This window comes from Pseudorasbora parva, chromosome 18, assembly GCF_024679245.1.
Source record: "Pseudorasbora parva isolate DD20220531a chromosome 18, ASM2467924v1, whole genome shotgun sequence".
Classification (NCBI taxonomy): domain Eukaryota; kingdom Metazoa; phylum Chordata; class Actinopteri; order Cypriniformes; family Gobionidae; genus Pseudorasbora; species Pseudorasbora parva.
The window spans coordinates 40,578,594-40,592,663 of NC_090189.1; the positions used below are offsets into that span (position 1 = coordinate 40,578,594).

A 14,070-nucleotide genomic window follows, 5' to 3' on the forward strand; every position below is an offset into this window, starting at 1 on the left:
CTAAATTAATTTAAGTTCATAAAACAGGACTACAACAAATTATTTCAAACTATAGATTTAGTTGGAAAAGCATAATACAATTTTGTGGAAAAGTTTTCCTTAATTTAACTAAGTTCATTCAACAGCTTATTTTGGACAAACAGACTCAAGCACAGTTTCTACCCCAGAGCCACACGAGAAATGACATCTTTCAAACACTGGCTATTGAACTCTCAAATGCACTTTGAATGGACATACTTCAGTTGTACATTGCACATATTGACTCATGATCCAATGATTGCAGTGTTATAGCCACGGCCGGTGTTAGACTGCCAACCCTTGACTTCTCTATTAGTATTTTTTCCTACTATGGAAGTCAATGGGTGTCATCAACCGTCTGGTTACCAACATTCATCAAAATATCTTCTTTTGTGCTCAACAGAAGAAAAACTCATACAAGTTTAGAACAACTTAAAGGAGATTAAATGATGACAAAATGTTCATTTTTGGGTGAAATATTCGGTATAACACTTTACAATACGGTGCACTAATATGCATTAATTCATGCTTAACTAATGCACAGATAATCATGAGCTAATGTATTACTAATGGTGAACTAACCCATGTATTAATGATTACTGCATCAGCAGCTAATGAACATTCATCATAATTAATAGATTAAATAATCATTAAATATTTATTAGTTAAATGAACGGGTCAAAGCCATTTATTTCAACTTCCAGTGTCTGCTTTAATTAAACATTAGCTAATGATTTATAAATCATTATGATATGACTTTACTTGTTGGGCCACATGACTATTAACTAACTGATTAATTAATATGTAATTCTGGTTATGGGTTTTGAATTAGTTCATAGTCATGTGCCTCAACAAGTAAAGTCCTAACATAATGATACCTTTATAAATCATTAGCTGATGATTAATTAAAGCAGACCCTGGAAGTTGAAATGCAAGGCTTTGACCCGTTGTGGTAATTAACACATTAATTTACATTATTAGTTAATATGTTATGAAGGAATTAATACATTATAACACATTTAACTAATAGCAATTTAATGATTCCTTAATCTATTGATCATGATGAATGTTCATTAGTTGCTGATGCAGTAATCATTAATAAATGGGTTAGTTCACCATTAGTAATACATTAGCTCATGATTATCTGTGCATTAGTTAAGCATGAATTAATGCATATTAGTGCACCGTATTGTAAAGTGTTACCGAACTATCCCTTTAAGGGCAAAAATCGTTTAACAAACCACAGTTTACCTTCGCAACAGATTGAGAGGAAGTCCAAAGTGGATGCATGGTCCTGTCAGACAACAGACAGGCCCAGTGTCACAGAGGACCGGAGGACAGGACTTTAACATGATATGGCGGGAATAGTGAGAACAAGTAGCATGCTATTCCGAAATCAGCTGTGAATTTTGTTCCTGTGTGTTTTAAATAAATTGGTTATGTGAATGATTCAAAGACTCACAAATATACACACAAAAAAACAACCAATGGTTGACAAGTGGAGTGAACCGTCGTCTAGGCTATAACCAGAGCTGGACAGTAACTCAGCTCATTTACTCGAGTACTGCACTTAAGGACACTTTTGAGTATCTGTACTACTGGAGTTTTATATTTTCCGGAAACTTATAACTTTAACTTCACTACATTTGAAAGACAAATATTGTACTTTTTACTTCAATACATTTCCATCAGTGAAAGACAGTGGATGATTTTTTTCTTCTTTAAAAGGTGTTTGGGTTTTTGCAGAAAGCCTTTCAGGAATCACTCTTGTTGAGTCTCGTGAAGTTCAATGATTTCACAGCATTTATTAAAAACTCGGCTTTATAGTTTATAGCAAAATGGAAGAAGATGGATGTCAAAAAGTTCATTTTGGCAAGTATTCACCAAAAAAAGTTGATTATGTATTAAGTTAACATAAACAGTTGGAGAATATCAGATGTGCATCAGTGTATTGGATCCGTGCATTCGGCCTTAAAGTGACGGCAGCTTTATAAAGAGCTTTCTAATTTTTATACAAGTATTTAAATGAGTTTAAGTTAGTCGTATGCTAGTATGTCAGATGGAGCGTCACTGACTGGCTTAAACCATGATGGCATAATGTGCATTTATACAACAGTAATAAAATAATGCGTTGAAATAAAGGAAATTTACTTTTAATACTTAAATACTTTTGAAAACAAATACACTCTAAAAAATGCTGGGTTGCTTTAACCCAATGTTGGGTCAAATATGGACTAACCCAGCGATTGGGTTGTTTTAATCCTGCAGTTGGGTTAAATATTTGCTTAAAACAACCCAATCGCTGGGATAAAACAACCCCACTGCTGGGTTAAAACAACCCAACTGCTGGGTTAGTCTATATTTGACCCAACATTGGGTTGTATTTTTACAACTTTCACTTGTAACGGAGTAATATTTGACCAGTAGTGCTTTAACTTTTACTCAAGTAATGAAGTTGCGTTCTTTGTCCACCTCTGGCTATAATATAACATAGCAAAATAAAGTTATCCAGTGTGGTAACTACAGGCTTAAATCCAAACAGTATCAATGAAATGATCTAAACTGAACATCTGATTTCCGCCCTACCTTCACACCATCTGTCTTCTTGCTGACGCCACTCTTTCCTCCTGAATGAGAGAGAAAGAAAAAGAGCGAAATTGCTATAAGAAAGGGCACAAAAGCCCAGAAAAGCATAGTGAGAGGCATAGCACTGCTCTGCTCCGGCTCAACTTTGGCTTTGGAGATCTGTTGACTTTCTAAAATAGGTGTTGGGAGTTTCCAGGATACATAATCACACACTCCCACACTCCCACACTCCAGGAACTGGTCCCTTTTAATGGCCGTGAGTGAATTTGAAATGTTTAGCCCATCTAATATCGAAATAGAGAATAATAAATAAAGCACGCAAGATACACTCTAAACAATTATGGGTAAAACACAACCCAATGTTGGGTCAAATGTGGACTAACCCAGCAATTGGGTTGTTTCAACCCAGCGGTTGGGTTGTCTTAAGCAAATATTTAACCCAACCGCAGGATTAAAACAACCCAATCGCTGGGTTAGTCCACATTTGACCCTACATGGGGTTAAAACAACCCAACATTTTTTAGAGTAGAGTCCAAAAATAGAAGATTCGTGATAAAGTGAGTATTTTATTAAAGCTGTTATTGGATGGGTATTTCCTCACCTTCTCACTCTTAGAAGAAAAGGTTCTATCGGCGCTACGTATTTGGAACCCCTGAAAGGTTCTCTATAGAACACTGAAAAAAATGCTTTTCTTACTTAGTATTTTTGTCTTGTTTCGAGTCCAAACATCTAAAAATTCTTAAAGCAAGAAGTATTTACTAGACAAGCAAAAGTAATTGTCTTGTTTTGGGAAAAATAACTCAAAATGAAGAGATTTTTTTCTTAAAATAAGATAAATAATCTGCCAGTGGGGTGAGAAAAATAATCTTAAAGCATTATTTTACTTACCCACTAGCAGATTATTTATCTTATTTTAAGCAAAAACTCTCTTTTCCCCCAAAATAAGACACTAATTGTTACTTGTCTAGTAAATGTTTAGATATTTAGACTAGAAACAAGGCAAAAATATTAAGTAAGAAAAGTATTTTTTGCAGTCATCTATATAGAGCCCTTTTTAGGCTGCGTTCACACTTGTCATGTTTGGTTCGATTAAAACGAACCCTGGTTCGATTGCTCGGTTAGTGCGGTTCATTTGAACATAACTGACCACTGCCATCCGAACCCTGGTGCGCACCAAACAAGCGGACCGAGAGCACTATAAAGACCGATCTCGGTCCGCTTCCAAACAAACTCTGGTGCGGATCGATTGATATATGAACGCAACACGGACCAAAGACATGTAGACGGACCAAAAACAGGACGTGATGTCACAAGATGCGACGCATAGTCAGCTGATTTGACGACGCTGAAAGATCGGTGTATCCAAAATGAGTAACGTTAACGTTAGAGGGCAAACGTGGAGCAACGAGGAGGTGCCTAATCAATATTTGGGCCGACGAGCATGTTATGAAAATGCTAGAAAAAATGCACAAAAAGCAAACCTGGTTCTTCTCATCAAAGGACCTGTTGCCCATTAGACGGTACAGACGACAGAACGGCCGTCTCTTTTCTGCACAACGGAGGAAATCCTGGAGCGGTTTTGAATGTTTTGAACATTTTATGAGCTCTTCATGAGTTCTCAGCGGGTAAAATAATGCCCACGCATAAAATGATGGCGTTTAATCAGCACAGCATTGTTCTGAATGTTTGGTAAACAGCTCCTCCGTCATATAAGCCGACCAATCAGGTTGTGAGCGTCTCCCTGTGCCTTTGGTTCGGTAACTTTAGGTTCGCTGTTAAAAATGCCAGTGTGAACGCTAAGCGGACCAGGACTATATGTTTTGTTTTTTGGTCCGGACCAAACGAACCAAACTAACCGAACTACAAGTGTGAACGCACCCTAAAGGCCTTTGCACACTGAGTCTGTAATTCGCATGCGAAATTTACGCACGTCAAAAAATAAATTCAACCTCAGGTTATGTCAATCACGATTGCACACTGCCTCCGAAACTTTCGTCCGTCAACAAAAAATCAGAACAGGTTCAATTTTCTGCGTTTTCGCATCCGTAAAAATGCATTTTGAGACAACTCAGAGCCACCATACATATTATTCTAGCAAAAATACCACAAATATTATTATATCACAGCTATAATTATAGCACATCAAGTCTCTGTAAAGCTGTGTGTGTGTGTGTGTGTGTGTGTGTGTGTGTGTGTGTGTGTGTGTGTGTGTGAGCCTGTTTATGTGGTTTATGAGGACACAAATTTGTATAACTACATGGGTATTACACTGGTATTACACTATAAATGTGGTTTATGAGGACATATCAAATGTCCTCATAATTCAAATGGCCTTAAAAACATACTAAATGATGTTTTTTTGAGAAAGTAAAAATGCAGCATGTTTCCTGTGATGGGTAGGTTTAGGGGCAGTGTGTGTGTGTGTGTGATGGGTAGGTTTAGGGGCAGGGGCAGTGTAAGGGGATAGAAAATACGGTTTGTACAGTATAAAGACCATTACGCCTATGGAGAGTCCCTGTAAACCACATAGACCAACATGTGTGTGTGTGTGTGTGTGTGTGTGTGTGTGTGTGTGCATCGGATCCATACTGCCAGGTGTTCGGGATCAATTGATTCACGGAAATGAGTGGTCTTCTTTTTAATATGTGACTCCAGTATCGCCAGCAAAGCATCAAACTGAGCCACTGACACTGCAACTTTGAATCGGTCAGTCTGGATAATCCCGCGGGATAGGAGGGGAAACTCTCCTCTCTACGCGATCGCAGGAATGGATGAACAATATCTCCTCAGGACAAAAAAATCATCCTCACTAGACGTCACTTTGTCTTGTTTTGCGTTTTTTTCCCCGTAACGCATTCATTAATACGCATCGGACTCAGTGTGCAAGGTCTCTGTGCGTGTCGAATTTTTCGGATCACGAATATGAAAAAACGCATGCAAAAATATCGGACTCAGTGTGCAAAGACCTTAAGTGGCAAAATGGTTCTTTCTTGTCATTATAGAGCCTTTTTAGCATAAAAGGTTCTTTGTGAGTATACTCAACTCCAAAGAACCTTTTACACTCAAAATTCTGAGTAAAAAACAACCCAATGTTGGGTCGAATATGGACTAACCCAGCAATTGGGTTGTTTTAATCCAGCGATTGTGTTGCAAATATTTAGCAACCTAATCGCTGGGTTAGTCCATATTTGACCCAACATTGGGTTAAAACAACCCAGCATTTTTTAGAGTGCATGCTAAAAAGGTTCTATAATGACAAGAAAGAACCCTTTTGGCACTTAAAAAGGGTTCTGTATGGAACCTCTTTGGGGTTCCAAATACGTAGCGCCGATAGAACCTTTTCTTCTAAGAGTTTATCAGAAACTAGAATGATCAGAGTTACGAAGTGTGTCTTGATCATTCCCGCTTGACCTACATCTCAGTTTGACTGTTCACACTGAATAACAGACAGAGACAGAGTTACTCAGGCCGGTATGTTTCCGCTCAACATTATCTCAAGTAGTGGAGAACGGCCGCTCTGGGTAAAAATAGACCGAATGTGATGAATGATCAAGAGTGTTTGGGAGTGATAGAATGGCCTGTGCAAAAGCTGCGGCTGCTGAACTTGAACAGGTGGAGCAATCTAAATCTATTTTAGTGTAGATATCGCTGACCTTTTACAGACCCTCACATGCATGACACACACCCCCACACGGAGCACAATCCTTAAAAAAGAAAAACATTCCCAAACAGGACCGGATTAAGGTGTCCTGGTGCCCCTGAATCTGTGGCATTTACTCCATGTTTCCTACACTCTAAAAAATTCTGAGTAAAAAACAACCAAATGTTGGGTCAAATATGGACTAACCCAGCAGTTGGGTTGTTTTAACCCAGCGATTGGGTTGTCTTAAGCAAATATTTAACCCAACAGTGGGATTAAAACAACCCAATCGCTGGGTTAAAACAACCCAATTGCTGGGTTAGTCCATATTTGACCCAACATTGGGTTAAAACAACCCAGCATTTTTTTAGAGTGTACAGCATGTTCCTGATTTTATTGTGACATATCGTGTTGATCCTGTCAGAAAATTCAATCCTAATCATCATACCATTGTAAAAAATTATATTATCAATAAGCTATGACAACAGTTTTTACATTAACTCATCAAGTTAAGCAATTTTCAGCTTATTTACACTCTAAAAAATGCTTGGTTGTTTTAACCCAATGTTGGGTCAAATATGGACTAACCCAGCAATTGGGTTGTTTAAACCCAGCGATTGGGTTGTCTTAACCCTGCGGTTGGGTTAAATATTTTGCTTAAGACAACCCAATCGCTGGGTTAAAACAACCCAACGGCTGGGTTAGTCCATATTTGACCCATCCTTGGGTTGTTTTTTACCCAGAACTTTTTAGAGTGTATGTTAGACACGATTCAACGATTTTTTTTAAAAGTCAGTTTAATGTAATTTAAGTTGCAATGACTTAAAAATCCAAGTTTAAAAAAAGATGTGGAAATGAGCGGAAATAAGTTAATACAATGCTGCAAATTGAACCTGCGATAATTACTGCCACAATAACGACTCATTTCAAATTTTACGTCTTTTTCTTCTCTTTCTCTTTTGAGCGGTGATGAATGATTATTCTTGTAAATATTTTCAGTTTTTTAGTGATAAAAGGGTAGGCTATAGATCTTTAAAAAGCATCCGAATTACAGCAAAGTGCAACGGTACGGTGCCCTGCAGGGGTCAAAGAGGATATAAACAGTGAATTTTGAAGCGATCTCTTCTTGAAAACTCAGAGATGTGGACTTAGACGGCACGTAAAACAGGAGGTCATTCGGCCGGGGATTTTTACGCAGGTGGTGGGAGAAAAACACTGACATTCTGGATTCAGACGGCAGTAAAATCACAGACTATCCGCTGTAAATAATGGAAATATCTCACGACTCAACGAGAAACAATTACTGTCCGCATAGGGCTTTAGTCAAACTCACCTCAGGACTCTCTTCAGTCTCCAGAATACGGTTGTTAAGGCTGACGTCACGCGGCAGCGCTTCCGGGTCCAAACGCTCTATCTTATACCACAAGAAAAACTACAAACGGTGCTAATATACACACACAATGTGGTGTAATACTACAAAAAAAGCTATAATCATAACCTTTTTCTCCATAGCAAAATTCCAGATGGCCAGACAGTGATTCATCTTTTTTATATTAATGTATGTGACGCTGTGAGCACAGAGACTGTTGTGTAGACTGTAAGTATTTAAAATGTTACGTTTTTTTAAACGTTTGATGTTTAATATGAACAAATAGCGCTCATAATCGGGCGTCAATGGCATTCTCAAGTGAAACGAGTTGAGGCTTGGACCCAGAAACGGCGTTCCTTACGTCACGACTTAACAAGCGGATACCTCCGCCTCCCGCCTCCCGCCTCCTCTCACTCAGTAGGTTAAGTCCTATTCCTAAGGGGGGCCAATCGACCTATCGGTAAGCCCCGCTCCCCTTAGTTACTGTTGCTAACTCGCACAAACAAACAGATGTGTCTTACAATCAGAGGTGGACAGTAACTAATTACATTTACTTGAGTACTGTACTTAAGGACACTTTTTGAGTATCTGTACTTTACTGGAGTATAATTCTTTCTGGATACTTTTACTTTTACTTCACTACATTTGAAAGACAAATATCGTACTTTTTACTCCACTACATTTCTATCTAGGTCAAAAGTCGTTTCTGTAGCAGCTCTGAAAGTCGGTGGATGATTTTTTCCATCTTTAAAAGGTTTTTTGGTGTTGTTGTTTCAGACAGTCTGTCAGGAATCACTCTTATAGTCATATACATTTTCCCAACTTTTTTTGAACACTGATCAGTTCATAGCAAAATGGAAGAAGACGGTTCTTAGGCACAAGTGTGTGCACCCATAGCCATACTTTGAAAGTATGTTTAAAAAAAATATAGAAGATTAGTTTAGTTGGCATACACTTGGTGCATGACTTATAAAATATTAACAATATAAACATCTGGGAGAAAGAGAATGGTAAAGTTGGGAGAATATCAGATGTGTATCAGTGTATTGGATCCGTGCATTCGGCCTTAAAGTGACAGCGCTTTATAAAGAGCTTTGCAACTTTTCTCCAAGTATTTAAATGAGTTTAAGTTAGTCGTATGCTAGTATGTCAGAGCATCACTGACTGGCTTAAACCATGATGGCATAATGTGCATTTATACAACAATAATAAAATAATGCATTGGCATAAAAAAGGAAATTTACTTTTATACTTAAGTACTTTTGAAAACAAATACTTCTGTACTTTTACTTGAGTAAAAATCTGTTTTTACTACTTTCACTTTCACAACGGAGTAATATTTGACCAGAAGTACTTTTTCTTTTACTCAAGTAAATAGAGTTGTGTACTTTGTCCACCTCTGCTTACAATGACAGCTGTCAGTGTGGAAACCTCATCCCAAGATGGTTCTGGACACTAAATGTAGCGTATACCCTCGTCTGAATGATGACCAAACTTTACTGATGGTTTATGAAGTTTATTACAGCGTTTTCACTCCAAAAAGATCACCGTAAGAGCTGAACAAACAAAGCGTGCGCATTAACGTCTCATTCACAAACTCTCTCTATCTCCGTTGTATTATCAGTAACATACACAGAATATTACACTTTACAATACAGGTGCACTAATATGCATTTATTCATGCTTAACTAATTGATTAAGTAATATGTAATTGTGGTTATGTGTTTTTAATTAGCTCATGCGATTTTCAAATGTGCAAGAAGAGATCAACAGATGCACAGGAAGCGATTCACAAATGAATGCAAGGACAGGAACATGAACACAAGGCAGAGTTGTGTGTTTGTGACATAAAAATATTTTTTGTTATTCACAAATGCCATTGTATTTATTTGTGAATATAATTCATTTTTGTGAAACTCCTGCATATATTTGTAGATCTCATTCTATTTATTTGTGAATTTATTTAATTTTTGTGAATCTCTTTATATTTACTTGTGGATAACAATCTCTTTGTATGGAATAATGCAACAAAACTACCCCATACTCTTTAAACAAGAGCATCTGTACTTCTACTTGTGTGAAGGATGTGTGTGTGTACTTGACATAACCAAGTGAAGCGCCATGCAATAGCTCTCAGTGAACCGGCTCTGTCCCATACACATCTTCTGCTCAAATGGACACACACTAACATTCAGGCAGATTTCACTCTCTAGCAGAATCTCGGTTTAGACAAAACAGAGGTTTATAATAATAAATGTGTTATAGCTCCCTCCAGATGCATTATGAGTCATGAGAGCTGTACCGTCGTCTCACCACCAGAGGTCACCTGTATCACCGTTATATTCAGTGTTTGAAACCTTTCATCTCTTTTTTTCTAATTCATTAATCAGTCTCTAGATATATCTGAATTGCAAAATTTGTGAGATTTAGTCAGTCGAAAATGCTGAGGTAAAATGATCTAATTTTGTGTATCTTAAAAGAATACTGATCTATGACATTATGTTGAATATCATTTTTTTTGTCTATTTGTTAATGAGGGATTATAATAAAGATTTTTGGACATGTCAATGTTTTTTGATTTGTGGAGGAAAAAAAATATTGTTTTCATTTTGAAGGGAAAAGATTAAATCAAACCTTGGGGTAAGATGCACAATTTATTGTAATTAATGGGGTTGTTATGCAATATTTTTCATTTTTTCATTTTTCAAACCTACACCGATCAGGCATAACATTGACATTTGATTATGAAGTGAATAACACTGATGATCTCTTCATCACGGCTCCTGTTAGTGGGTGGGATATATTAGGCAGCAAGTGAACATTTTGCAAGTGAACATTAGTATCTATCAAAAGTGCTCCAAGAGGAACAGTGAAGAACCGGCCACAGGGTCATGGGCGGCCAAGGCTCATTGATGCACGTGAGGAGCGAAGGCTGGCCCGTGTGGTCCGATCAAACAGACGAGCTACTGGAGCTCAAACTGCTCCAGAAGTTAATGCTGGTTCTGATAGAAAGCTGTCAGAATACACAGAGCATCTCATTTTGTGGCGTATGGGGCGGCATAGCTTTAGACCAGTCAGGGTGCCCATGTCTGGGGAACACATGACCCCAGGATGCACTATGGGAAGAAGGCGAGCCGGCGGAGGCAGTGTGATGCTTTGGGCAATGTTCTGCTGGGAAACCTTGTGTCCTCCATCCATGTGGATGTTACTTTGACACGCTCCACCTACCTAAGCATTGCTGAGACCATGTTCAGCCTTTCATGGAAACGGTATTCTGGTGGCTGTGGCTCTTCCAGCAGGATAATGCTCCTGACACAAAGCACAAATGCTTCAGGAATGGTTTGAGGAGCACAACAACCAGTTTGAGGCGTTGACTCTGCCTCCAAATTCCCCAGATCTCAATCCAATCGAGGGTCTGTGGGATGAGCTGAACAAACAAGTCCGAACCATGGAGGCCCCACCTCGCAACTTAAAGGACGTACAGGATTTGCTGCTAACATCTTAATGCCAGATACCACAGCACACCTTCAGGGGTCTAGTGGAGTCCATGCCTCGACGGGTCAGGGCTGTTTCGGCAGCAAAACTTGGAACAACACAATATATTTGTATATATACAAGTCACATATATACATACAAGTCATAATGTTATGCCTGATCGGTGAAAAGGCTAATTGAGTGAAATAATTCAATTTTAATTGACATTGTTGCTATTATGACATAATGTACATAGAATACCATATGACATTAAATACCATCTTTCAGTAAAGGGCCTCAAACTCAAAAAGATGTTCAAGCTCCTTCTGTACAAACCTGCAATGCAACGTTAATAAAAACAGTTCCAGTGTATGATCGTGACATATTCATAATGATTTTTGCTCAGGGTTGAAAGAAAAACAGAAGATAACAGAAATATAATAACTAGAGTCACCTGAGAAATTCCTGGTGGCCAGCATGGTCGTGAGAATAGCACCCTGAAGAGAAAAACACAGAGGATCTATAAGCAAATGTTCCTCAGTGACAAGGGAGTTATGCAAAATTCAGAATTTATTAATCGGCTCCTTTTATTAATTACTTCTTTTTAATTTGTTTGTAGGAATTTGAACATGGGATGACAGGAAGAGGAATTCTGGAATTCTAAACCTTCAAACTAAAGGCTTTTAAAACTTTCAAACATCTTGCTTTGTCAAGCCAAACTTGCCAAACTTTATTTTTCTAGTTACATTTATTTTTTTGGATTCATTTTTATTTGTACTCTCAAATTCAAATAGCAATTCTGCATCTGATTTGGAATTTGAAAAGCTTTGTGGTATTCAATTTGGAATTGTAAAAGATTCTAAATGGCCTAGTTTTCACCCAGTAAGTGTTAAAGTGAAGTGTCAGTCTGGGATCAGTGTTTATAGCTGATGGATCAACCTTTGTTAGATTTTAAACCTGCAACCTTTCGGGTACCAGCCCAGATCTTTACATGCTGCTCATCATTTAAAACAATCTCACCGTATGAGAGCTTCTCACAGCCTTATACAAACTTACCTTAAGCTTCCTTCTGGCATTGAACTTCTTCAAGCATTCAACAGTCTCCTGTCTATGCATGCAAGATGCAACCGTGGAGCGATGCTAAAAGGTGAACAGGAGGATATGCAGAGAGAGGGTTAGTTTTGCAGGCACTTCCATAACATGCAATCTCAACATAATGAAATATATCTGAATAAATCATCTAATAATCATTCCCTTCAGACCGCTGTCAAATGGCTAAATCCGACTCATGATTCGGATCGCGTGTCAAACTGCTGAAATCACGTGACATTGGCGATCCGAATCATTGAGCGATTCACTGATTCATAACCGTTTGAATCTTTATTTATTTAAAACAAACCCGGAAGAAGACAAAGCTGAATAAAGTCGTAGTTTTTGTTATTTTTGGACCCAAATGTATTTTGGATGCTTCAAGAGAAATGGACTGCATTTATAAATGGACTGCATTTATATAGCGCTTTTATCCAAAGCGCTTTACATTTTTGCCTCACATTCACCCATTCATACACCGACGGCGATGTCAGCCATGTAAGGCGCCATCCAGCTCGTCGGGAGCAGCTGGGGTTAGGTGTCTTGCTCAAGGACACTTCGACACTTGGTCAGGTGGAACCGGGGATTGAACCACCAACCTTCTGGTTTGTAGACAACCTACAACTCTAACTCTAAGAGACTCTAATTAACCCACTGATGTCTCATATGGACTACTGTGATGATGTTTTTATTCCCTTTCTGGACATGGACAGTATAGTGTGCATACACTTGCATACGCTCTCAGACTAAATATAAAATATCTTAAACTGTGTGTGAAGATGAACGGAGGTCTTACGGGGAGTCATTAATGACATAAACTTCATTTTTGGGTGAACTAACCCTTTATTTTGCTTTGCTGACTCAATTAACCTGTATGTAAATGATCCAATGCAAAAATATGTGCATTAATTAAGCCTTTTTCCAAGTTACAATAAAGATGCACGTATGGTGTAAAGTACTGATGCAAGGAGAAAAACTCACTGAGATCCAGGGGTGCTTGAGCGCCTCCGCAGCAGTGATGCGTTTCGATGGGTTGATGGTCAGCATCTTATTAATAAGGTCTTTCGCCTCAGGGGTGACAGTGTCCCACTCAGGTGAAGGAAACTGTGGGTAACACAAGGACCCAAACACGAATCAGGCACACATCATTACTTCCGGCATTATCATCAACATTAGATGAAGGATGCTTTATCTGACATCGTAGGCGCCAGCTTTAATTTGCTGATAGAGTCTGTGTTGGTCTTCATCCCAAAAGGGTGGGTATCCAACCAGCAGGATGTAGAGAATCACACCTAAGAGGAAATGAGATGGATGAGGTGAGCGAGAACAAATTATAGTACAGATACTCTTGAGCTTTACGCTTTAAAGGGATACTCCACCGCTTGTTCCTTGTTATTTCCTTAAAGCTATACTGTGTAACTTTTTTTAGTTTATTCTTAGCTAAAAACACTTTTTTTGCTCATTAATGTATATTTACTTCTTTCAAGTAATAAAGTATTCTCGTAAGTTTATAATAAACCATTGAAAATACATACGGGTCAGGGGTTCGAATGCCGGCCGCCATGTTGCTCCTCCATCTTGAAAGTACATTAGCCAAAGAGGGACATACCCGTAAATTCAAGCTTCGCCTTTCGCGTTTTAACACTCGATGGCACCGTGAAAATGATATAGCCTACAATGTAAACTTTGCCTTACGCTAGTGATGTTGTTACAATATACAGAATAACGATAGCACTGATCAAAGTTACTTTACTAAGATTAGCTTGCATTCGTCTGGGAACCTAAAGGCTGATGTTAGCAATGAAATGGTAAAAAAATAACAAAAACATAAAACTTTTATTAATTTTACATAGATGTCATAACCTACATGTTAACTGACAAATTAAATAACTGC

At 38.2% G+C, this 14,070-nt stretch overlaps 1 protein-coding gene across 3 annotated transcripts in view; it reads right to left on the bottom strand.

The window, feature by feature from the left end:
- Window positions 1-14,070, bottom strand: part of camk2a (calcium/calmodulin-dependent protein kinase II alpha) — a 111,511-nt gene that overhangs the window by 20,727 nt on the left and 76,714 nt on the right. For all 3 annotated transcript variants that reach the window (XM_067424437.1, XM_067424436.1, XM_067424438.1), the window contains exons 9-13: window positions 13,374-13,468; window positions 13,158-13,280; window positions 12,144-12,227; window positions 11,542-11,584; window positions 2,605-2,645 (exon numbers count right to left, since the gene is read on the bottom strand). In XM_067424437.1, coding sequence (XP_067280538.1) covers window positions 2,605-2,645; window positions 11,542-11,584; window positions 12,144-12,227; window positions 13,158-13,280; window positions 13,374-13,468 — 386 coding nt within the window. The remainder of the gene's footprint in view (window positions 1-2,604; window positions 2,646-11,541; window positions 11,585-12,143; window positions 12,228-13,157; window positions 13,281-13,373; window positions 13,469-14,070) is intronic.